Source organism: Bubalus bubalis, chromosome X (assembly GCF_019923935.1).
Source record: "Bubalus bubalis isolate 160015118507 breed Murrah chromosome X, NDDB_SH_1, whole genome shotgun sequence".
Classification (NCBI taxonomy): domain Eukaryota; kingdom Metazoa; phylum Chordata; class Mammalia; order Artiodactyla; family Bovidae; genus Bubalus; species Bubalus bubalis.
In genome coordinates this window covers 131,246,417-131,272,291 of record NC_059181.1, presented here as the reverse complement: position 1 = coordinate 131,272,291, position 25,875 = coordinate 131,246,417, and the positions used below count along the sequence as shown (strand labels likewise).

The 25,875-nt window shown below is 41.2% G+C and overlaps 1 protein-coding gene and 1 long non-coding RNA gene across 7 annotated transcripts in view; one reads left to right on the top strand and one right to left on the bottom strand.

Annotated features, from left to right (window-relative positions):
• Nucleotides 1-25,875, bottom strand: part of GRIA3 (glutamate ionotropic receptor AMPA type subunit 3) — a 309,119-nt gene that overhangs the window by 16,763 nt on the left and 266,481 nt on the right. For 3 of the 5 annotated variants that reach the window (XM_006064985.4, XM_006064986.4, XM_025277144.3), the window contains one exon: nt 8,217-8,464. In XM_006064985.4, coding sequence (XP_006065047.1) covers nt 8,217-8,464 — 248 coding nt within the window. Of the gene's footprint in view, nt 1-7,541; nt 7,657-8,216; nt 8,465-25,875 lie in introns of all 5 variants that reach the window. The other 2 variants (XM_025277145.3, XR_003106867.3) reach the window with 1 other exon arrangement.
• Nucleotides 1-25,875, top strand: part of LOC123331754 — a 210,135-nt gene that overhangs the window by 97,342 nt on the left and 86,918 nt on the right. The gene's annotated exons all lie outside the window — the stretch shown is intronic.

The following is a 25,875-nucleotide window of genomic DNA, read 5'->3' as shown; positions in this document are numbered from 1 at the left end:
CGATTTATTTATTTTCACAGGGGTTTCTGGATGCAGGATTCTAGGAGAATGAAGATTTAAGTTATTTTAATCTTTCTACCCTTGGAGAAAGCCTGAGCTTTCTCCACAACCTGAGAGCAGGCACATATGACTGCTGGCAATACTGGACCCTGGCCACCCAAGTGACCCTCATTCCACAGGGGCAGCTACTGTGATTTGCAGAGTTATACAGTGCTTAGCTGCTAGACTCTCACTCTGAGACAGTATTTATATCATGTAGTTCACAAATGTAGCTTAAACCTATTTAACTCCTTGCTAATGAGATCATAATTTAATGTAAGTGCAAAGAGCAAATTCAATAATGCATGCCTATAACATTAGGAGGTGAAAGCTGTGAGCTATTTTACTAAGGGCCCAACAATGCTAGTGAATGAAACCTATTGATGGGCTTTTGTGCTAAAGAAGCAGCCCCCAAAGTCACTTGGAGATATTTGGATAAAGCCAGGTCATTTCCAAATGATAACCTCTCAAATGCAAAGTGATAGACCCCTTGATTACAAGTTGTGAATTTCACTAATGGATTCTTGCCAAACTGGGTCTTGGTCCAATCTCTCCCTCTAGAACTAGAAACCTGAACAATTTATTGGTCGTGGACAATCTGACATAACCCAATCAGTCTGGGAAGACTTCTTACTCAATTTGTCCCTGACAGGGAGAAGGGCATGAAGGAAAGATGCGAAGCTTCTGGAGAAGCTAGTTTTGTTTAAAATGTGGCCACAGATAATTTCCCAGGTACGTAATTGATATGAGTCCCTTGAAAACCCTGTTTTGAGATCCATTGAACATTCAAACTATCACGTTTGGTTGTGTTTCACTACATACAAGTGTCTTTTCTTTAGTTCATCCCCATGATACTGAGAAAGAGAGGCATAGACTGAGAAGACAGACCAAAACAGATCTTTACCAGAAACTCACATAACAAGTGTTTCTGAAGAAAGACATCTAGTTCATTTTCCTGATTCTAGGCAAAATATTCATTGAGAGTTTAATCCAATGGGTGCCAGCATTCTACTTTTCTCCCAGTAGCCCTCCATTGACCATGACCCATAGAAAAATAATCAGTCTTAGCTTACATGCCAATAGATTGCAGCAAATAGGGTCTACCTATCAGATTTGAAAGCTAACTTCTGGTTGCCATTCCAGGGTACACGCCACTGTTTTCAGCTTTCATCCACTTCTCTGCATTTCCAGCAGCAGTGCTAGACAGCACATGCTAGCAAAGTCAGTCTCTCCCTCTCATTTAAAAAAAAAATGTAATGGATGCTATTGTCTTAGATCTGTATTTTGAGAAATATTTGCTTCAAAGCCAGATGAAATTGAGCTTTATGGTGAATCTAGCACTTGGACCACCCTTTGCCACCTCTGACCAATAGGGATTTGCCTCATGTGCCAAGGGCCAAATGTTTTACCGCTCTCTAGAAAGTCAAAAGAGAATAGATTTCAATTGTTCTCTGTAAAAGAAATCTGCCCCCACCCTGTTCCACCAACCTCAATTCCCACCCTCATCGAATGTGTTTTAATCATTTCATATCTTTTGTGTTTCTTTTCCAATCATTTCAAATCTTTCGCATTTCTTTTCCATGGCTGTCCTACCTTTCAGAGAATGTAGTCCTATAATCTTCTCTCCAAATGAAAGGAAACCAAATGATTTGCTCTTAGTGGGGCAGAAAGAGCAGACATATACCGTTTAACTCTGCCACTGCAGCGGCGTCTTTCTTCTTGGCAACTGTATAGCAGCATTCTTACCTTCCGGCTTTTCATTCCTGCTGCTCTTTCTGTAGCTCTGGTGTTGGACATTTGGTCATTATTTGTCAATAAGAAACACATTCATGTTATCAGGATAACACCAAAGGCAAATAACCACATCCTAATCATAGAAACTGTGTTAAGGCCACGTAGTCAATTTCAAAAAAAAAAAAAAAAAAAAAATCATTAAAATGGGTTAATTTTAAAAAATATTTTCTTTCTGGATTACATTTTTTTTTTTTTCCGGTGGTAGCACTTATTCTTTAACACCATCTGGTAAAATCAATGGTTTTGGTAGTCACTGGATTGGTTCAGTTCTTAAGGCAAAAAGGTCCCTTTTTTGCAGCAGCCACTTGAAAGAAAGTGAGGGTTTGCTCTTGGGAAGAAGACCTGAGTAAGTTCAAGGAGCAAACTTAGTCACTATCAGGAAAGAAAACTGTCAGTTTCTTCATACTTCCAGGCGGCAGCACCAGCATAGAGACATGCAAACCAACGAAGAGTGTAATATACTCACCCTACTCCTTGATCCCAAACCAGTCTTGGTGACTCACAGGAACTTCTTCTAAGACTCAGGAAGTGCCATCGATCTGTAATGATTCTTGACTACACACATAACAGTGTCAATAGAGAGTCACTGGGGTTCCAGCTTAACCCTGGATATCCAAAATGTCTCCCTTTAGGGATGGCTCCTGCCAATCAAACGCCCATCTTATTGCAGGTAAAAGGCAGAGGCAGATTCACATCCATGACCCAAGGCCCAAGAATGTCAAACAATTCTGGGTGTGGAAGAGAAGTGGTTAAGAGACGGTGGCATAGGAGAGGAGAATTGTAGACAAACATGGAAGAAGAAATACACACAAAGCTGAGGATCTCATTTATGCATATAGGAAACATAGTATCACCTCATTTATCTATGTACCACTAAAGAGAAGCCGAAGGCATTGGGAAATCTACTGTCCTAAAGTATAACTTTTTACTATCTCTGAATAGGAGACTTGCTAAGCAAATGCATGGTTATGAGACAAAAAAAAAAAAAAAAGAAAGATTGTGATATGAGGAATATCTTTGAATTTCTTAAGAGAACAAACTCTTTTTAAGTACTTTAAAAAGCACCCATGTGAAAGGAGATATAACTACTTTTAATTGCAAGTCATTTTTGGAATTTATTAAAACAAGTTCCCTAAGTTCTTTACTAGCATCCCATTGGTTAGTTTATTCTAGTCCCGATATATTTGTGAAGAAAATAAACTGCATTTCTCTATTAATACTCTATAAATCATAATGATCAGGTTAGAAAGATGCCCTGGAGAGGAAATGGCAATCTGCTCCAGTATTTTTGCCTGGAAAATTCCAAGGACAGAGGAGCCTGGTGGGCTACAGTTCATGGGGTCACATAATGCTTGGTTGCTCAGTTGTGTCCAACTCTTTGTTGTGACTTAATGGAAGTTTAAGTTCATATCCCATCTTCATCCTTACTAGCCTATATGCCTTACAAGTTAAGGCAACTCTCACTGCCGTCAACTGGTTTAGAATGGTTTCATTTAAACATTCTGTTCCAGTGTTCCCCAAAGCACACAAAATATGCTGATTTTTGTCTTGGAAAATATGGATATTGGAAGTTGATTTAAATCCCTGGATAGAACTAAAACCAGGACACTTCTAGGGTGAAGTGGGGTATGGTTTATAATGCCTTGTCAAGATCACTTATGGATTGTTTCATTGACCAGACCGCATCTAGTAAAATAAGGTTATGTGGGAAAGCTAGGCTGGGTGCCCTTCACCCAAGATTAAGGGAATGAAACAGCATGGGTGCAGGCATCAGAAGAATTTGAAAGTTTGCAGGGACAAGCAGCTGAGGAGGGAGGTTGATGTGGTAATTCAGCAGCTAAAATCCCCATTCTGCTGTGATTTATAGCAATAGACTTTCACTGGCTGTGTCACAAACCCCTGGTGATGGGGGTTTATCGCTGAAACAACCCACTGGCTCCTAATTACTGCATTTGCACACACAATGTAATAAAGCGCTAACACAAAAGGGTGATTTGCAGGTTAAAAATTCCCAAACCACAGCTCTAATTTCCATGATCCTTGCCTGTACATTTATAGTTCATCAAGGAAGGATTGAGTCTGATTTGTGTCCACCCTATTAGCCCAGGTTTAGGAAACTGGTAAACCCAAGCAGTATTTTAGTTCTAACCTGTAGATCTGGTGCAGAGGCTAACTGGTGACTGACCTTATTTTAATTTCTTGTATTTAGAGAATTAAAAAAAATCTATTTCATCAGCCTAACTGTGTGTACATTTAAAACAGCCTGATCACTGCTTCTTTATTCCATGAAATAGTAACTTTTAGAGAATAGGCTTAGAATGTGTTATGTCTCATATCAGAGGGGAAAAGTCAAGAATTTAACATAATTGCCCATTTATCATTATTTAAAGGTTGTGGGAGAGAGATAATATATGTTTTTTTTCCCCTCTCCTGGTTTCAGAGATAATAGTTGTAAAAGTGTTTTTGAAAAAGTAAAAGCACTTATAAATGTCAGGCTTTGTGATTATTGTCATTTTTAGTAATCAGTACTGAGGGCTGGAATGGCTTAAATATGCTATTTGCCTTGTAACAAAGGTAGTTGAGAATGAACTTGATTTTTATGGAAATAGATCATATGTAATCATATTTGCATTGCTCATTGGATGGGTAGATGTGATAAATTGCTGTCTGCGATATTATCACAAGAGGTGACCCTGAAAGTCAGCAGAGATTTGTGACAGCATTAGCTGTGTGACCTTCTCAAAGTCACCACCATCTCTGGGTCTCACTTTCTCTATGAAATGATGGTGTATTTGTCAATTGTCATGTTAACTGGGGATGGAATACAATAAAGAAATGTAATTCTCAAGCCATTTTACTAATACAGTTAAAACTCACTGATTTGAACAGAGGAGAAGGATTGTCTGAAGGAGAAAGTCCTGAATTACAAAATAGGTTTGAAGAATGACAGTTTCATTTCTTAAAATCTATTTTGTAATTCAAACTCTCTATAAAACATTGCTTTAGTGAAGGTCCTCGTGAAAACTACTTTAGCAGATAAATTTGTAATGGATATGATTATATCTCAAAAAATGCTTCCAACGTTTGAAAAAGGTTTGTTCTCGTAAGGAAAAATTCAACTGACAATTGAGTCTAAACTTTTCATTTGCTTAACAAACCTCTCTTGGCCTCATCCCTGATACAGTTAGACTGTAGATTGGTCCCTGTAGACTGGTGTCTGTCCAATTTATCACAAATTATAAATTAGAGGGCTCCAAATTAATGAGGTTTCACTGCCTTTTCTACCTTCTTCTCCATTGATTTCTTTTTGGCATCACCACTAAATAGTGGTAGCACTGATTCAAGTTCATCTCTTGCCCCTTCTCTTGCTCACTCTCAGAAAACAGCAGGTAGCAAGAAGAAAGAAGTTAAAGGCAAGCTCCTTGGTCATCCAGAAATGGAATAAGCAATCATTGGATACGCAGCACTGATCACACTATTATCCATAGTTGAGAAAGGGTCGACTTATTTCAAAAAGTTGTCTGGAGGAATGAGCAAAGGAAGTGATTTGAAAGATGAGTGGCTGGTAGCACTATGGTCAAAGAAGTTGGCAACATTTAGCATCTACTGAAATATTTTTCTATTTGCGTGCCAAAAATCAGATAATCTGGAAATTGTGGGGCTTGGCAACAAAGTTACTTGATAATTTTGCAGCAGTATCAGCTGAGGCAATATCTGGGTGAAAAGTAAAAATTCAGCCAGATGCGTGCAGATCTTTTTGTTTATGTAACATCAAACATCTGGTTATTTGAAAACTTCTGGGCACTTGGCATCATGTAGATGTTTTAGAGTCATCTTGATACAGTCCATGGCGCCTTTTTAACCATGCTGAGTATGAAGGATGAATTCGTGACAGCCATGTATCCAATCCAGCTCAATTTTCACTCTGCAACTCACTTGAACGGTATAATTAGGTTCTCCGTGGCCTGATAATAATATGAGAAAAAAGACCAGGAAGAAAGTGCTAAGTACTCTAGGCATCAGGTAAGCCATTGCCAAACTCGAATGAGCCAAGTCAATGGCATTAGTTCACAATGGTAGGAAAGGAAGTTAACGCTTTTTGATACATAGTAAAACCTTGATTAATTGGAATCCATAAGGGATGAATGGAATTTTCAATAAGAATACTCATTTTGTTTCATTCTTGGCTAATAATACTTTTTTTCCCCCTCAAAGTGCTTGTATCCACTTTCTCGCCTCAGGCAAGCAGCCTCTAATGTTTGAGGGTCAATCCAGATGGAGAGAAGATATAGGAGACAGAGCTGAGCGTGACCCAACCACAGGTCATCTCTTGGCAAGTGATTAAAAAAAAAATCAATTCCTTGCAGTCTTCTTTTTTGGTACTATTGCTGCTTTCTCCTCAATGTGGAACTGTGAGGGGGGACAATTCAGTGAGCTGGGGTACTGGTTAGGTGAGTTCTGGTTAATCAAGGTTTTACCTTGCCCATGCTTGGTAAGATTATTTCCTGAAGAAAGTTGTTTTTAAATTTATTTCTTGGAAAGTGCTCTGTGTTTCCAAACCCCGTATTATACTGCAGACTGGCAAACTAACTTTTCCGGCAGCTTCCTGAGGAGTGGAGAGAGAAAGAGAGGAGCAGAGGTGTAACCATTGTCTCTGAAGGAGAAATGTTTTGGCTCCCCTGTCGGTCTGTGACTGGGAAACACTATTCTTCACCTTAAGATGCCCATGGTATCTTGGTTGTACAAGAGTCGATCTTACATGCTTCAATATCATTCTCATGCCCTTTAGGCCATGGAGGATTCTGTTTTCAGGTCCTCTCCTGTACTTACCCAACATGTCTTCCATCATTGTATTGTGGCTTCTGAGCTTGCCCCTATTTCTTGTTGCTTGGTTGAAGGCTATTCATTTGTTCTAGACCGAAGAACATTAAGGAGCCAAAGGAATGCCAAGTAAGATGGATTTTCTCACGACGGCAGCCTGGATAACAATTAGACCTACCTGAACCAAGAACACGGCTAAGGAGAAGCCAAATCAGGGATTTATACACAAAAGAGTGTCAGTCAGGCGACGCACTTGTTTAAATATACCGAATACCTTGGCAAAGTCTATATATGTGGTGGCCTATTGAAGAAAGACCCCATTTAACTTGAAACCGAACTTGTTCTTTGGCTTTCAAGTTGAGTGGGGCCAGCTTAAATAGGCTATCACATATGGAGAACATCTAACCACTCATACACATGATTGAAGAAGCCAACTCTAATCAGGCAACCAACCACTGAGCAACCATCACGCCTGAGGGGGGAAAAAAAAGGCTGTTACCTGACTTTTCAGTAGATAGATTTGATTTCTCACAGCACTCATCTGAGGCGGGTGGGGACAGTCTTAAGGAAAGCCTCAGGCTTGTGAAAGCCTAGGGTGTTGAGACCTGCACACTGGCCTTCTTAAGGCAGGTGGTCTGGCCTGTGAGGGGACGGGCAGGGTGTGGACAGGGAGCCTCTGTCTGGGAGTTTAAGAAGGGACCCAAGTTAGATCAAAAGTGCGGGCGGTGCCCTGAAGTCTTTCTGGTTCCCAAAGCTGCCAGGCAGGGGAATAACCTGGTCATTCCACTTTCTGTGTGAGTCTTGTGCTCTTTCCTCAATAAGAAGCTAACAGTCTTGCCGATTACTCGTCACTAAGGGTACCCGGTTGTGGTGACATTGAGGCTGACCTTGGAGTCACCGCCCCCGCTGCCGCACTCTCCTTTGTCGTACCACCATTTGTTTTTCAATTTGTCCAAGAGGCCTTGCTCATTCAGTTTTAATACTGCCAGGTTAACAGCATTTCTTGAAACGATAAAACAATAACTTGTAAGAAAATGCACAAATGCTTAGGAAATCGTTAACGTATAAAAAGGAGCACAAGAGGACAAATTGGCTAAATTTCACAGAACGTGGAGCTATAAAAATGTCTGTACAGCAAATACAGGGTTAAATATTGGAAGGTGGCATATGGAGGATAACATTTGCTCAAAAACTGAAGTGTGCGGGATGGGGAAATTGTCTTTGAGAAAAAAAGTAACAAGAACACCACATCCATGCAATTAACATTCGTCACATATGGCACCATAACTTGGCTTTTACCATTTAAATTGAAAAAGCCGTTGAACTGTAAAATTAAAACAGCAACAAACAGAGAGGACCACACAGAGAGAGAACATTAAAAAAATGGATGCATTAAATAGATGAAACCATAATTTACCGTCTTATTTAACTCCATGGAATATTGTAGGTTTTAAACTTTTAAAAGTTACCTCAAAATCCACAAGAAAGAAAACGACAACAAAATGCATCAGGGTAGGTGGAATACTATAACAACACGGATATTGTTATATTATTCCACCCACCTTAATGCTGAGCCTTTAGGGGTTGCCACACCATAGCCTTTGGAATCCAGATTTCCACCAACTTTCATCGTATCACATGGTTTTCTCTGCTCAATGTACTCATTCATGGTTGACTCCAGCAGGAAGGCGAACTTTCCCTTGGACTTCCGCACTCGGGCCACCCCGTCTGCTGTTGTTTTGGTAAACACAGATGGCTCTGCTGATTTCATGTAAGACCACATTTTTTCATAGACAGCAATTTTGGATCTCTGCAACAGAGATAAGAATTCTTAGAACTACCAGATCTTAAAACTGGAAGAGGCCTCAGTGCAGTGGTTTTCCAAAATGTTTTGATGGCCATCTACGGAAAGATAAGCAGGTTATGCTGCAACCCAGCAAGTACATTCATACATATATAAACATGGTTCCAGAATAGGTTTTTCCAAAATCACGCTCATCTTTGCTATATGTGTGCTGCTGTCTGATATTTTCTATTCTGTTTGAATTCACTTAGAAAAATGTTGGTCAGGACCCACTAAATTGATTTTATGGCTCCAATAATGGCTTGCAATCTACTTGGAATAACACTCTCTTAGTCCCATCTTCGTCTCAATTCAGAAATCACCCTACAGTATACTGCTAGGTAATTACCCTTTACCTGCCTGAAAAAAAGAGGCCATTGGCAGGGAGTGTACAGTCATTTTTGTTAGCCTACTCCAGCATGGGGCATTAAGTATTGTAAGAAAGTACTTCCTTATTCTGAGCTGCAATTTGTTTCTCTAAGACTTTCACCCTTGACTACTATCCTCTAGAGCTATGCAAAGCAATTCTGTTCCTTCTTCTACATGATGGTCCTTCAGATAGTGCAAGGTTGTTATTATGGCCCCTCTTCATCAGTTAAACTCCACTGATATCTAATATTGTTCCCAGAACCCTCACAATTTTGATCTTTCTCCCATTGGATTCTAGCTACTGAGTTGGAATGTCTAGAAATCAAATATATATGACAAGGACAGAGTGAAGAGAAAAACTGCTTCCTGTCATTGAAGCATTATTTTCTATCAACACCATTTGAGCTTTAAAAAATTTTATGTAGTCTTTCATCCATCCTTTCAACAAACACTCACTGGGGACCTGCTGTATACAAAGCACTCTACTGGGGCTGTGAAGAATTTGAGAATCCCTCCCTCAACTCAGGTTGAGGTCAACCCCTTCCCTAAACCGTTAGTTCTTTCTACCATGCCAAGTTTCCCTCATCTTTAGCTTTTTGAAGTTAATTCCATTAAATTTCATCTTAATTCAGGTGGTCCTTAGAACATGGACTAACTACTTACAGCTCTACATTAAGCATTCTGGAGAATATAAAGGAAGCATGGTCTCAGTGACCCCATGACTTACAATTGAGTTGGGAGCTAGATCCTGAGACATGAAAACACTTAGAGAAACATTCAAAAGAATCTTTGACCAGAAGTGAGATAACATGGTAGAAACTATAAACATAATGCCATGTTTTCAAGTGTGCTTTTATGGGGTTTTCTGGCCCCTACCTCAGCTTTTTGGATTACTTATTTAGCTTCTCTTCTTTGGACTTTGGCCAGTTGCCCTGTATCTTTCCTGAGGCTTGCTTGGATCTGCTCAAGGAATTCCAAAATTATTTGAACTCCCAGAACTATCACCATGGAATAAAGCATTGTGTTTATGGCAATCAGATCTTCATTGAGGCCCTCACTGAGTCACTGAAACTATTCATTGAGATGAAATATGCTTGCTTTGCATAAAGAATAGGAAAAATACTCAATGTGGCTGAAGTGCGATGAACAAAAGGGAGAATGGTAGGAAAAGAGCTTAGAAGGATAATCAGAAGTCAGATCTTGTAGGGCCCTGTGGGTCATGGTAAAAAGTTTGGATTTGTTCTACATGTGATAGGATACTATTGGAGGATTCTGAGGAGGGATGTGATAAGATCAGATTTAAAATTTTAAAGCAGTACTCTAGCTGCTGTATGGAGACTAGACTATGAGCTGGACCAGAATGGAAGCAAGGAGATCAATTAGGAGGCTTTTCTAATGATCCAGTGGAGGGATAGTTGTGACTTGGACAAGGCCGGGAACTATGGAGGTAGACATGTTTGGGAAGACAGCAAACAAGCCTTGCTGAGGAACATCTTCACCTGACGGGCCTAGAGACACTTTCAGATTAAATATTTCCAAACTGCACTTAGTCTTCCTTGTACAGCCTGGCTCTCCTAAATTCATCAGCATACTTCTTAACATCCAAGCTAGAAGGTTTGGTTTTTATTCCTTCTTCAGCCTCTCATTATGCCATGTTTATTCTAACATAGAAATGCCTGTAGGATCTGTCCTTCTGTCTCCTTTTCCTTCTCATTAGCTTTGCTCGGGGGCAAGCTCTCCTCAGTTTTTGGTCTAGACTACATGGCCTCCTAACTGGTCTTCCAAGTCTCATCTTCTCTTCCATTTATCCTCCAGTGATCCTTCCAAAATGTAAATCTGATCAAGTTACTTCATTCTTTAAAAGTCTCCGATAGTTCCCTAATACCTGAGGCCAAAATCCAAACTCTAACGTATGATATTCAAGAGTTTTTATGATCTTGACTACTCTCCTAGGAGCTGGTCACAATGGACTTCTCACTCTTCACTGAAATATACCACACATTTGCATATCTTCTGCCTCTGGTTATGCTTTGGCTTCTGCCTGATTAGCTCTATTCATCCTACAAGATACAGAGTGAATACCATGTCTTCTGTGACATTGTTCTTGACTCTACTGTATTCCCACAGGAGTGATTCCTCAGCTGTTTTCCCATTCTAATGATCCAGGGGAGGGATAGCTGTGACTTGGATGAGGCTGGGCTCATGTTTGCTATAGAGCTTTTACTAAATTGCATTAAGGTGAATTGGCTATGGTCTGTCTTCCCCGTATTGCTGGGTGATGTTGATGACAAGTCCATGTCTGGTTCATTTTGGTAGCCCTGTTGGCTGCTACTGCTGCTAAGTCGCTTCAGTTGTGTCTGACTCTGTGCGACCCCATAGACGGCAGCCCACCAGGCTCCCCCATCCCTGGGATTCTCCAGGCAAGAACACTGGAGTGGGTTGCCATTTCCTTCTCCAATGCAGGAAAGTGAAAAGTGAAAGTGAAGTTGCTCAGTCGTGTCTGACTCTTAGCAACCCCATGGACTGCAGCCCACCAGGCTCCTCCATCCATGGGATTTTCCAGGCAAGGGTACTGGAGTGGGGTGCCATTGCCTTCTCCGAGCCCTGTTGGAGGCCAGCACAATGTCTGATGCATGGTAGGCATTAAAGATATATTTAATAACTGAACCTTAGGCCTGATCAAGGTGAAAACCAGATTCTTGGTCAAAGATGCCAGAATGTTGGTGAATATGACTACCAACACTAATTTTACAGCACTGTAGAACTCTAGAGCTGAAGTTACTCTAAAGATCCTTGGATCTTTCTCAACCAAACCATTCAGGATATATGTTTTATAATCTGCAGTTTGTCATTTGGTTTTTTGTCCCTTAGCTTGCTTTTGATGTCCACACCAAGAACTTTCCTCCTAATAATCGAGACCTTCTAAAATTGAAATCCCATCCATTGATGTTTATGCTCATTTCACATCACATTATCCTCATTGTACACATGAAACAATTTCTAAGCATCATAATGAAATATTCTCAATAGCTTTATTTTATTTCAGTGGGAATTTCCTAGACAATTGCCCAAACACTTTTTAAAAGTAGTAAGTAATTCACATGCACAGAAAGATATAAAAAGTTCTGTAAGAACACCTGTGTACCTGACACAAAACTTAAGAAGTAAAATATTATGAAGTTAGTTGAAATCTGCCTATGCATCCCTCCCTAACTGCACAGGCCAAAAGTAACCTCTATACTGAATCTTGTCTTTGTCATTCTCTTGCATCTCTTTATACTTTTTCTCCTTTGTAATGGCTGCATAGTGTTTTAATCTATGAATATGTCATGCTTTATTTACCCAATCCCCTACTGAGGGACTCTTAAGCCAGTTCCAGTTTTTGCTATTATAGACAACACTGTGGTGTGTATGTATCTTTGTTCACTTACAAAGAAGTATTTTGTATTGGCCCAGTCAAATCTGAATAAAAGGGAGAGGGGTTAGAACAATTAGTCTCTTTTATTTTTATTGGAGTATAGTTGCTTTACAATGATCTTAGTTTCTGCTGTACAGCAAAGTCAATCAGCTACACATATATACATATATAGTGGCATAGAATCTGCCTGTCAGTGCAAGAGATGCAACACACGTGGGTTCAATCCCTGGGTGGGGAAGACCCTCTGGAGAAGGAAATGGCAACCCACTCCAGTATTCTTGCCTGGATAATCCCATGGACAGAGGAACCTGGTGGGCTACAGTCCATGGGGTCACAGTCAGACATGACTGAGCAGCTAAGCATGAATGCATACATATATCTCCTCTTTTTTGGATTTCTTTCCCATTTAGGTCACCACAGAAAACTGAGTAGAGTTTCCTGAGGTTATATAGTAGGCTCTCATTAGTTATCTATTTTATGCATAGTTTCAATAGTGTATATGTGTCAATCCCAATCTCCTTACACAATTTGCAAATAGTCCATTATTTCCAAAGATAAATGTTTAAGCCAAGGGCAAAGGGGTCCACGAATTTTGATCTGAGTGTACTCTAACTTGGACTCATTTACTTCATCATTTACTTGAGCTCTTTGACTGTTGATATAGGTTGAAAGGTTTATTCTCTTTGTAATGAGGCATTTTTAGGGGAATAAACGGCAGTGCTTGAAGTGGGTACTTTAAACATGTGTGGTGTACATGCAATGGATATTAATGAATGCAGTAAATGAAAAGTTAGTGGCAGGAATGATTGGGTCCTGGTTGATGACTTAATTCTGAAGGTTGGAAAGGTGGGAAAGAAATGGCTATCAGTGAGAAAACTTAAGCTGAAATGTTTATTTTCCTAACATAGTATTTAAGTGACAGTACAACACTGAGAACAAAAATAAAAAAGAAATCACTAGCTGTTTTTGGTAATCTGTCTTATTTTGGCTGAAATATTGAAAACAATAGAAGGGGTTGGATCTGAGCTCAATCATCTGGGAGAAATTTTAAAAATGACGGGCCGGATGTATAACAGCAAGTTCATTTTTTTTCCTCCGGCATGCCACAATTCATTTTTATAACCACAGAGCACCATTTTGAGCCTAAGTAGGAATAAACAGTGGTTTTGTAAAGAAAAGAAATTCTCTTAGAACTGCTAGATAATTAGCAAATGAAATCCAAACGGAGAAATACATGAATGAGGGAGAAACAGATTAATCCAAAACAGTAGATAAAGTAATGCTGTAGAAATCATGGATTCCATAGTCACTGTTCCAGCTGTTTGTGACAGATCATGAGGTTCAGTGATATGGAGACATTTGCTCTTTTGCTGAGGTGAGAATGTAAGGGGGCCCTGTGAGGCAGGTGTGTGGAAGTGATTACTGAGGGTGCTCAGTCCGCCAAGCAGCGCTTGGCTCTTTGCAATGGTGTTGGTTGCTCCTTGCCTCTGTGCATATGTGTCCCTCTTGTAGACCCAGGTGAGTACAAGGTAACTGTATAGTGCAGTGGTTGAGAGTATGGAGTCACACTGCTTGTGTCAGAATTCCATTCACCTAGTGGATAAATGCGGAGAAGGCGATGGCACCCCACTCCAGTACTCTTGCCTGGAAAATCCCATGGACAGAGGAGCCTGGTAGGCTGCAGTCCATGGGGTTGCTAAGAGTCGGACACAGCTGAGCGACTTCACTTTCACTTTTCACTTTCATGGATTGGAGAAGGAAATGGCAACCCACTCCAGTGAGTGTTCTTGCCTGGAGAATCCCAGGGACGGGGGAGCCTGGTGGGCTGCCATCTATGGGGTCGCATAGAATCGGACATGACTGAAGCGACTTAGCAGCAGCAGCAGCAGTGGATAAATGATTTGATCCCTATGTGTCTCAACTTTCTCTTCTGTAAAATGGGATGATTTTTTTTTAAATGCACACTTCAAAGTTTATTGGGAGAAATAACATGAGTTAATAACATGCATCTCACTTAGAACAGCGCCGGATACACAGGAAGTGATTAAAAAAATGACATAGTTTTATAGTACAGAAAACATCATTTGTTTCAGTGGCAGAATTTAATATTACTCAGTCCCATATTTACAGAATCATGACTTCATTTTATAGAGGAAATTATATGCTTAAGTATTATTCACATGTTTGGATCTCTAAACATACTCCTGGTAAATGCCCATGGTCTGCCATCAACAAGAATCATTATCATTTGATTTGGATTTAAAAAATTTTGTTGGTGGAGGAAAAATGGGCAGGATGGCAGATTTCCTTTTTAATTTATGTTTTGTGGTTTAGTTGAGGTTCATACATTAAAATCCTTTTTAACCAGAACACTACTATTGGGGACACCTGGTGAATGAAACTTTCTGCTTCCCTGAGAGTTAAATTAGAATATTCACTTGGTTAATAGGACATTCAGTTGGAGTCAGTAGAGTAACAACTCTTAGAGCTGCTGCTGCTGCTGCTAAGTTGCTTCAGTCATGTCCAACTCTGTGCGACCCCATAGACAGCAGCCCACCAGGCTCCTCCGCCCATGGGATTTTCCAGGCAAGAGTACTGGAGTGGGGTGCCATTGCCTTCTCCAATGAATGAAAGTGAAAAGTGAAAGTGAAGTCGCTCAGTTGTGTCTGACTCTTCGAGACCCCATGGACTGCAGCCTACCAGGCTCCGATTTTCCAGGCAAGAGTGCTGGAGTGGGCTGCCATTGCCTTCTCTGAACTCTTAGAGAAGAGACCCTAAAAACCGTCTGTTTCAGCCTCTCACCCAGTGTAGCAATGGCATTTGAGCAGGTCTCACAAGGCTCAGGAAGTAGTTCACTCAAGTGGTGGGACAGTTCAAATTGATAGGAAATTCTTTTTGTTGGGCTGACTTCTCTCATGAGAACCTCTCTTCCCTCCAGTCCTACTTCTGTCTGTTGCTGGAATTGGGCAGTCTCTTCTGTCTGCTTCCATTTCTCTGTTGCATGTAGCAATGGTTTTTACGGCTTTGTAATGGTCATCCCCAGTGGACTCGGAGCTTCTTCAGAGTCAGGATGACATCTTTTTTTGTTTCTGTATCCCCAGTGTCTAGCATTATGCCTGGCATGTAGGAAACTCTCACTACTTATCTGTGGAATGAATGAACGTTACAATGATAGTTCTACCCACTGGTCCTAATTCTGCCCTCTAAAGTGATACTGAATAAATATGCTCTCTTTTTCTCATGCTGTACAGATTGAAGACTATCACCATCTTGTCACTTTTTAGTTGTCTCTTTTGTAAGCTAAATAGTTTAAGGGGCTTCATCTGTTACTTGGATGATGTGAATTCCAGTCATCTCCTTCTCCTTCTGGTCACCATCTCCCAGATATATATATTTTTAATATTTCAAAGTCCCTCCTAAAATGTGGCCCCCAGAATTGACCACAATAGGCTTGATAGAGTGGGACTAACACAAAGGACAATGAGACCATTTCTCCCTATGATCTGGGCATGAGCATCATTTTTCACTTTGACAGGATTCAACAAGCATATTTAGTTAGATTGATAGTTGAGAATTAACTGTATTCACAAAACAGACCAATAAATTGAAAACATAATTGTCAACAGAGGCATAATCTGCTAATTCACTTTATGGTATTAATTTACTGTCAGCTTGCAGGCAAAGTATTACATAATTTGTGAAGATAGTCCTGGTGTTTGTGACATGCTCCAAACGTCTACAGTGTGTTCTGTGTGAATAATTTGAGCAGGCAGAATGAAAGGTAAGGGGAAGATGGTTTTAGGTACTTCGTGCCCCATTGTTTCTCAAAGGGGAATGGTCTAACTTTATGTATTTATTAGGGCTTCCCTTGTAGCTCAGTCGGTAAAGAGTTTGCCTGCAATGCAGGAGACCTGGGTTCGATCCCTGGGTTGGGAAGGTCCCCCGTAGAAGGAAATGGCTACCTACTCCAGTGTTCTTGCTTGGAGAATCCCAAGGACAGAGGAGCCTGGCAGGCTACAGTCCACGGGGTTGCAAGAATCGGGCGTGACTTAGTGACTAAACCACCACCATCATGTATTTATTAACTTTCATGGCCATTGTGGCTGTCATGCCTATATTGTCCATTTCCACACTGTATGTATAAGACTTGGATGGACATGTCAAAGAGAAGCTAGACTTGGCTTTGGATTCTCAGCTTGTTTCCCCTGATTTCACTGTCTTCATTCCTTGTCTGCTCCCTTTGTGGTACTAGTAGTCATGGAGGCATTCACTGATATTACAAGGGCTTCTGTTACCCTTGAGAAAGGGATAATTTGTATTTGAATAGGGGATTCACATCCCAAAAAGGAGAGTGGGTTTCCTGGTATTGTATAAAGTGCCTGCTGGGGCTGGAGAAGACTAGCCCCATGAACAGGACACAAATGAAGTGGAAAATGGTGAGAGTTTCCAACAAAAATGCCTTCCCTGACTCATTTTTGCCTTCTCTAACTTTATTGTGGGCTATTTATTGCTTAACAATGTCGTCAATTTCTTCCCTAGATGATACTGATAATTAAGAGAATATCATTAAAAAATATAATGTCCTTTATCTTCTGAATTATTTAGCCCCCTCTGACATTTCTGCTTTTAGTAAAGGTTCACATGGCATTATTAGGTGGTGCAGATTTTTTTAAAAAGTGGCTCTGAGTCAGTCTGCAGAGCCTAGTTTGTATTGTGTGTACTGGCCATGTCAAGAGGGACCACAAAGGGCTTTTAGCCTACCTGCTCATTTCCATCAATCCACCTCAAAATTAGCAAGCCAGTCTGGGAAAAACTGTGTGCTCACTATGCAAATATAGTTTTCACACAGATCCCAACCAGAATGCCACCCTGAAGGCCTTCTATATAGAAATTCAGAGATTGCCACTGGCTCAATAATTTTGCCCAGGTCACACAGTTAATGTGGGGCAAGGCTAAGACCCCACCCAAGTCTGCTAAATTACAGACTTTTCCCCTACAAACCCAGCCTCTTAAGCTCTAACACGGACTATATCCTGTCTGGTTAAAGAGAGCCACTCCAGAAACATTTCTTATTTCTTGTTCATTTTTTTAAGAAGTCGGGGCAACTTGTAAATTTACTACAGTCTCTACCTACTGAGGTACTGTAACCTGGCTACAGGGCCCTGGTGTCCACACTTCACCACATGAAGAGATCAGAGTGATTTGGGACAGAAGAGGAATGCCAAAGGCATTTGACACATGTTTTAAAGAAATCAGTAGCTCTGATGTAGTGTATTTGGGAAAAGGAATCACTGAACTTTACACAAATTTCCCCTGAAGTACAGGAAGTGCTTTCCATGTTTATTTGGAGCAAGGCACACAGGAAATGATTTCATTTGTAAAGCATGACCGAATCCCAATTTAGTTTTCCTTCTTTCCTTCACTTCAGTTCGCACCTTTCTAAACGTTCAGACAGCTTGTCCATTTCCTTTTGGCTCAGACAAGCAGTGGCTGCGTGGTGCCTGTGTTTTGGTGAAAGCAGGGGGCGGAAGGGGATGGATACTGCTTTCTGTCTTTTGTCTCCCTCTCGGTGTGTCATGATCCTGGCTGAGTTATTTTGGGGGCTGGGCTTTTAGATAACTTTAGTGCGGGCAAGGTCACCTTTCGCCTAGACATTGAGTTTTGCTTACAAACGTCAAATAGCCATTCCAAGTGCCTTTGCCTGATATTTTCACGCTGTGCTCTAAAGTCCAGTGACAGGTTTCCTTCCACCTCAAGGAATATTATTTCAGACATCTCCTTTCCAAAGGTGCAAGTGAAAACCCAGATCAGTTACTGGTCACCTTCTGAGTGTCCCTCCCTGGCATGCAAGGTCAGATTACTATTCTGACTTGTCTTTCTGCTTCTCTAGTCAGGTCAGGCTAAGAATAGTCCAGCGGGTTTGAAAGTAGCATCAGGCTATATGACTTTGAAAGCCAGAGTCAACAAACTCTTGGGAAAAATGGTTCTTAGGTCCTATTGCTCTATTCTCAGGGAATAGAGGAAAGGATATAGTATCTTCTACCCCTGTGGCTATCAGCAATGATGTTGCCTCCCAGGAGACATTTGGCAATATCTGAAGACATTTTTTTTAAACTGTCACAACTTGAGGAGAGGAGGCGCTGCTATTATCTAGTGGATAGAAGCCCGGGATGCTGTTAAACATCCTGTAATGCACAAGACACGCCCACAACCAACAACAATCAGTGATCAGTGAACAAAGCTCTAAATGTCAGTATTGCTATGACTGAGAAACCCTGCCTTATGGGTGTTGATGGAGCTAATGTTAAGTGGAAAAACAATAATAATTAACATTTAATTGAGCCCATCCTTTGTTCCAGGCTCTGTTTTAGGTGTTTTACCTGTGTCAACCCATCTAATATTCATGACAACTCCATGAAATAGATTATATTATTATCCCATTTTCAAAGTGCAGAGACAGAGGCACAAACAAATTAAGACACTTGCCCAAGGCCATATAGCTAGTAGGGAGAGGAGCTGGGAACTCACTCATGTAGACTCCAGAATCTGTGCTTGCAAACACTACACTGTTCCCAGGTGAGCGAGATAGGTGGTAGTTGTAAACTGTACACTAGGGCTGGGCCAAATTCACATAAATTCTGTTTGAAATAGTATATATTTTAGCATAACTTCAAGGTGCATAGTATTTCTATTAATACCTCCCTGAAATGTGAGATAGGAGACACAGGATGTCTTGCCCTTAACCTACATGAAACCACACACACACACACACACACACACATACGTACATGTATGTGGCTGCACCAGCTCTTAGTTACAACATGTGGGATCTAGTTCAGAGGCCAGGGATTGAACCTGGGCCCCCTGCATTGGGAGCATGGAGTCTTAGCCACGGGGCCACCAGGGAAGTCCCAGAAACCTCACTTTTTAAAAGACTTCAACAAATTACTTTTTCTCTCTATTTGAACAATGAGAATATATAAATATGGACTACTAGGGCTGTCATCGAGCAAGACTGAATCAGCCTTTATTGTTTCTGATACACTTCATCTTTCACTTCTCCACCCGGGCAGCCCTACCTCTTCCCCATCTACCTTACTGGGTACAAGGATGCCCTCTTGCTCCCTTTCCCTACTCACAGAAAAGGACTGGAAACATTTCCACTGAGGAGTAAATGATGGAAACCAACCAAAAGTGTGATTCCCATTGCAGGAGAACTTGCATTTCAGCAAAAAGCAAAATGTAGCTAAAAGAATGATGGCCTAAATGGTGGATGTATCAACTGGTTAAGGGAAAAGTGTGTGCCTCATGTGTTGAAAAAATTGACTATGCTAACTGTTGGGTTGGTTGAAAAGTTCATTCAAGTTTTCTGTAAGACTGTATGGATAAACCTGAATGAACTTTTTGGGCAACCCAATACAACCCCTCACCTTTAAGACTGCAGGATCTGTGGGTGCAGAGAATGTGTGCCTGCTATACCCCCACACTACTGATTAGAGAAAAGCCTCAAATTCCACTATACCCAAGCAGTGGATTGACTCTAGGGTTGGGATCACTATTGAACACTCCAGGGTCATTTCTCTCAGCTTGATAGAGTTTTGTCAATGAAACTTCATCTTCAGCAATCTACAGACAGCCTATCACCCTTGACCAACTGGATTTCACTTTCTAACTGTGTTTTTATTTTCTACCCATAAGTTATTTAAAAGAGAAGTTCAATACTCTTATTATTCTTGAATCAATCAACTGTAATGCAGAGGCCAAAGCTGACAATGCAGAGCCTAGAAATGAGAGGAACAGATACTCTTCGATTAAGAAGAAAACTCTCTAACACAACACTGTAAAGCAACTATAGTCCATTAAAAAATTAAAAAACAAACAAAGGCCAAAGACAAAAAAGAGAGAGAGAGAGAGAAATCTATCCTGGAATTGCAATATTTTGAGTTTCCACAGTGGCTGTTTCTTCCAGGTCCTTAGAGTGAGAATTATTTTCATACTAAGGGGGAAAACACTGGAAAAAAGGAAACAATTTTGCTCAGGGATATCAAGATGAGTCCAAAATTTCCACTTAGCGTTTTTTGGGAGGTTGAGGGGGAGAGTTAGTTTCCTAAGGGTGAGCTGGAAGTAATCTGAAGAGTTCTCTTAAAGCCAGCTCATGTGTGCTCTACCTGTAGGTAATGCATACCTGGGAAGCTACTGATCACCGTTCCTGTGATTCTGATTTAACTGGCCTGAAGTGGGGCCAACATTGCAAAAACATCTTCCTAGGTGACTGGACTATTTGATCTGGGTTTAGAACAACCAACCAACAAAGATTCTGCAGTAGAAACAGCTAGCTGCCAGTTTTCTGCAGTGAATACTGACAGTGAGAAGGCTACCATTTATGGAGCACTTACATGTACCAGGAACAGTACTTCACACTTTACATACATTATAGAGAATCCTCCTTAAAATGACCTTGTGAAACAAATATTATCCCCGTTTTACTGATGATGTAACTGATGCTTATAGAAGTTAATTTACTGGTTCTGGATGATACAGCTGGTAACATTTCTAGCCTTAAACTCCAAGCTCATTTATCCAAATGTCTAACTGACATCCCCACTTAGCTGCCTCATAGGCATCTCCAGCTTAATGTGGTCAAAATGCAGCTCCGGAGTCTTCCCCACCCCCGCTTGCTCCTCCTCCAGGGGTCTCCATTACAGAAAATGGCACTACTGTCCAGACGTTCCATTGTGTAGGCCAAAATCTGCCATCATCCCTGACTTTTTGGCTGCACATTCTACAGCCTGTCAGTGCCATCTTCAAAATATGTTCAAAACCCAACCTCTTCTTCCTTCACCTTGGTCCAAACCAGTCATTTTTCACCTGAAATCTTGCACTCATTTCTGAAGTGGTCACCCTTACCTAGCAATCTGTAGGATCCTTTTTTGCACATAAATCAGATCATACCATTCCTCTGCTCCCAGCCCTTGAAATGACTTCCTATCAAACAGAATAAAATCCAAAGTCCTTACCAGGGTTTAAAAACCCAACACAACAGGCTCTGGGTGGTCTTTGCCACCCTCATCTTTTCCCACTGTTTCCCTCTCGCACGTCACTCCTGCCACCTGGGCCTTTAGTCTCAAACCTACCAAGCACATCCCCATGTCAGGGCTTTTGCTTATGCTGTGACTTCCTGAATGCACTTCTCCCCACCCCACTCTACCTCGTGTTTGTGTGTTCAAGTCCTCACTTCATTCAGGTGTCTGGTCAAATGTCACTTCAACAGAGAGCCCTTCCTCCAACAGTTGAGACGAAATAACACTCTCAACATTTTGTCTTCTTACCTACTCTTTTTTTTTCCACTGTACTTAACACCAACTGAAACATGTTATTTACATATTCGTTGTTTTGGGTCTCATCCACTACCACGAGTGCATGGACTTTGTTTCGTTTGAGCACTTAGAGCAAGGGCTGTCACACAGAATGAACAGTGAAAGTGAAAGTGGCTCAGTCATGTCCAACTCTCTGGAGACCCCACGGACTATACAGTCCATGGAATTCTCCAGGCCAGAATACTGGAGTGGGTAGCCTTTCCTTTCTCCAGGGGGTCTTCCCAACCCAGGGATTGAACCCAGGCCTCCTACGTTGCAGGCGGATTCTTTACCAGCTGAGCTACGGGAAGCCTGTCATATAGAATATACTTAACAAATATTAACTGAATGAATAATTTATCTTAAAAATATTAACTGGAGTAGCTGAGATTTAAACCCACATCAGTTCAGTTCAGTCACTCAGTCGTGTCCAACTCTTCGTGACCCCATGAATCGCAGCACGCCAGGCCTCCCTGTCCATCACCAACTCCCGGAGTTCACTCAGACTCATGTCCATCGAGTCAGTGATGCCATCCAGCCATCTCATCCTTTGTTGTCCCCTTCTCCTCCTGCCCTCAATCCCTCCCAGCATCAGAGTCTTTTCCAATGAGTCAACTCTTCCTGTGAGGTGGCCAAAGTACTGGAGTTTCAGCTTTAGCATCATTCCTTCCAAAGGAATTCCAGGGCTGTTCTCCTTCAGAATGGACTGGTTGGATCTCCTTGCAGTTCAAGGGACTCTCAAGAGTCTTCTCCAACACCACAGTTCAAAAGCATCAATTCTTCGGTGCTCAGCCTTCTTCATAGTCCAACTCTCACATCCATACATGACCACTGGAAAAACCACAGCCTTGACTAGACGGACCTTTGTTGGCAAAGTAATGTCTCTGCTTTTGAGTATGCTATCTAGGTTGGTCATAACTTTCCTTCCAAGGAGTAAGCGTCTTTTAATTTCCTGGTTGCAGTCACCATCTGCAGTGATTTTGGAGCCCAGAAAAATAAAGTCTGACACTGTTTCCACTGTTTCCACTGTTTCCCCATCTATTTCCCATGAAGTGGTGGGACCGGATGCCATGATCTTCATTTTCTTAATGTTGAGCTTTAAGCCAACTTTTTCACTCTCCACTTTCACTTTCATCAAGAGGCTTTTGAGTTCCTCTTCACTTTCTGCCATAAGGGTGGTGTCATCTGCATATCTGAGGTTATTGATATTTCTCCCAGCAATCTTGATTCCAGTTTGTGTTTCTTCCAGTCCAGCGTTTCTCATGATGTACTCTGCATATAAGTTAAATAAGCAGGGTGACAATATACAGCCTTGATGAACTCCTTTTCCTATTTGGAACCAGTCTGTTGTTCCATGGCCAGTTCTAACTGTTGCTTCCTGACCTGCATACAAATTTCTCAAGAGGCAGATCAGGTGGTCTGGTATTCCCATCTCTTTCAGAATTTTCCGCAGTTTATTGTGATCCAGAGTCAAAGCCTTTGGCATAGTCAATTAAGCAGAAATAGATGTTTTTCTGGAACTCTCTTGCTTTTTCTATGATCCAGCGGATGTTGGCAATTTGATCTCTGGTTCCTCTGCCTTTTCTAAAACCAGCTTGAACATCAGGAATTTCACGGTTCACATATTGCTGAAGCCTGGCATGGAGAATTTTGAGCATTACTTTACTAGCGTGTGAGATGAGTGCAATTGTGCGGTAGTTTGAGCATTCTTTGGCATTGCCTTTCTTTGGGATTCGAATGAAAACTGAACTTTCCAGTCCTGTGGCCACTGCTGAGTTTTCCAAATGTGCTGGCATATTGAGTGCAGCACTTTCACAGCATCATCTTTCAAGATTTGGAATAGGTCAACTGGAATTCCATCACCTCCACTAGCTTTGTTCGTAGTGATGCTTTCTAAGGCCCACTTGACTTCACATTCCAGGATGTCTGGCTCTAGGTGAGTGATCACACCATTGTGATTATCTGGGTCATGAAGATCTTTTTTGTACAGTTCTTCTGTGTATTCTTGCCATCTCTTCTTAATATCTTCTGCTTCTGTTAGGTCCATACCATTTCTGTCCTTTATCGAGCCCATCTTTGCATGAAATGTTCCTTTGGTATCTCTGATTTTCTTGAAGAGATCCCTAGTCTTTCCCATTCTGTTGTTTTCCTCTATTTCTTTGCATTGATCACTGAAGAAGGCTTTGTTATCTCTTCTTGCTATTCTTTGGAACTCTGCATTCAGATGTTTATATCTTTCCTTTTCTCCTTTGCTTTTCGCTTCTCTTCTTTTCACAGCTATTTGTAACGCCTCCCCAGATAGCCATTTTGCTTTTTTGCATTTCTTTTCTATGGGAATGGTCTTGATCCCTGTCTCCTGTACAATGTCATGAACCTCATTCCATAGTTCATCAGGCACTCTGTCTATCAGATCTAGGCCCTTAAATCTATTTCTCACTTCCACTGTATAATCATAAGGGATTTGATTTAGGTCATACCTGAATGATCTAGTGGTTTTCCCTACTTTCTTCAATTTCAGTCTGAATTTGGCAATAAGGAGTTCATGGTCTGAGCCACAGTCAGCTCCTAGTCTTATTTTTGCTGACCGTATAGAGCTTCTCCATCTTTGGCTGCAAAGAATATAATCAATCTGATTTCAGTGTTGACCATCTGGTGATGTCCATGTATAGAGTCTTCTCTTGTGTTGTTGGAAGAGGGTGTTTGTTATGACCAGTGCATTTTCTTGACAAAACTCTATTAGTCTTTGCCCTGCTTCATTCTGTATTCCAAGGCCAAATTTGTCTGTTACTCCAGGTGTTTCTTGACTTCCAAGAAGCTGAAGTTGAACGGTTCTATGAAGACCTACAAGACCTTTTAGAAACCCATATCATTTAACCCCAAAGTCTATATTCTTAATCACATTGCCATCATTGGTCTCCCTCCACCCCCAACCCCTTTCACAGCTTAGAGAAGAAAAGTGGTAATTTGGAGGTTGCATAGGGACTTCCCTGGTGGCTCAGACAGTAAAGCATCTGCCTATAATGCAGGAGACCTGGGTTCAATCCCTGGGTCGGGAAGATCTCCTGGAGAAGGAAATGGCAACCCATTCCAGTATTTTTTGCTTGGAAAATCCCATGGATGGAGGAGCCTGGTAGGCTACAGTCCACCGGGTTGCAAAGAGTCAGACAGGACTTAATGACCTCACTTTCCCTTTCTAGTTACAAAGTAGCAGAACTAGTACTCACATCTAGGTGCGAGGGCTTCCACTTCACTTTCTAGTTACAAAGTAGCAGAACTAGTACTCACATCTAGGTGCGCTGGCTTCCACTTCCCCTTCTAGTTACAAAGTAGCAGAACTAGTACTCACATCTAGGTGCGCTGGCTTCCACTTCCCTTTCTAGTTACAAAGTAGCAGAACTAGTACTCACATCTAGGTGCGCTGGCTTCCACTTCCCTTTCTAGTTACAAAGTAGCAGAACTAATACTCACATCTAGGTGCGCTGGCTTCCAAAGACTGTTTTTTTCTATGACTCCATACTGCCTTCCAGTGGAGAAATGGCTGAGTGAATTAACCAAAAGGCCAGTGAATTGATTGAAGTTTTCTTCTTTGACCTGTCATTTTGAATGATTTTATAGCCTTAATCTTCTTTGGTTCAACTCTGAGGCCTGTGCAATATGCTATGAGGTAAAAAGGCACCCATATAATACTCCTCTAGCCTGTCACAAGGCCCTAAATCCTAACACTAGAGAACATGTCTTGTTTGACTTGCACAAAGTACTTAAATTTCTCTAAGACTCTAATAATGATCTCTGAATTGGGGATAGAATATTAAATGAGGTGATTTATATAAAGCACTCAGGACAGTTTCTGGCATGTAGTAAATCCTCAATAAATTAGATTACACTATCATGGCAAATGGAAGGGTCACATGACCCATTCATTATCACCACCTTTGATGACTTGGTTTGTTAGAGAATTTGTGCCAGAGGAATACTGGAGGGAAGCAGAATCAAGATAGTTCTTGGGCAGGAGAAGGTGCAATGAATTGAGAGAGTAGCATTGACGTATATATACACTACCATGTGTGAAATAGTTAGCTGGTGACAAGCTACTGTATAACACAGGGAGCCCAGCCTGGTGCTCTGTGATGACCTAAAGGGGAGGGATGGGAGTGTTGGAAGGAGGCTCAAGAGGGAGGAGATACATGTATATTTATAGCTGATTCACATTGTTATACAGCAGAAACCACAACAAC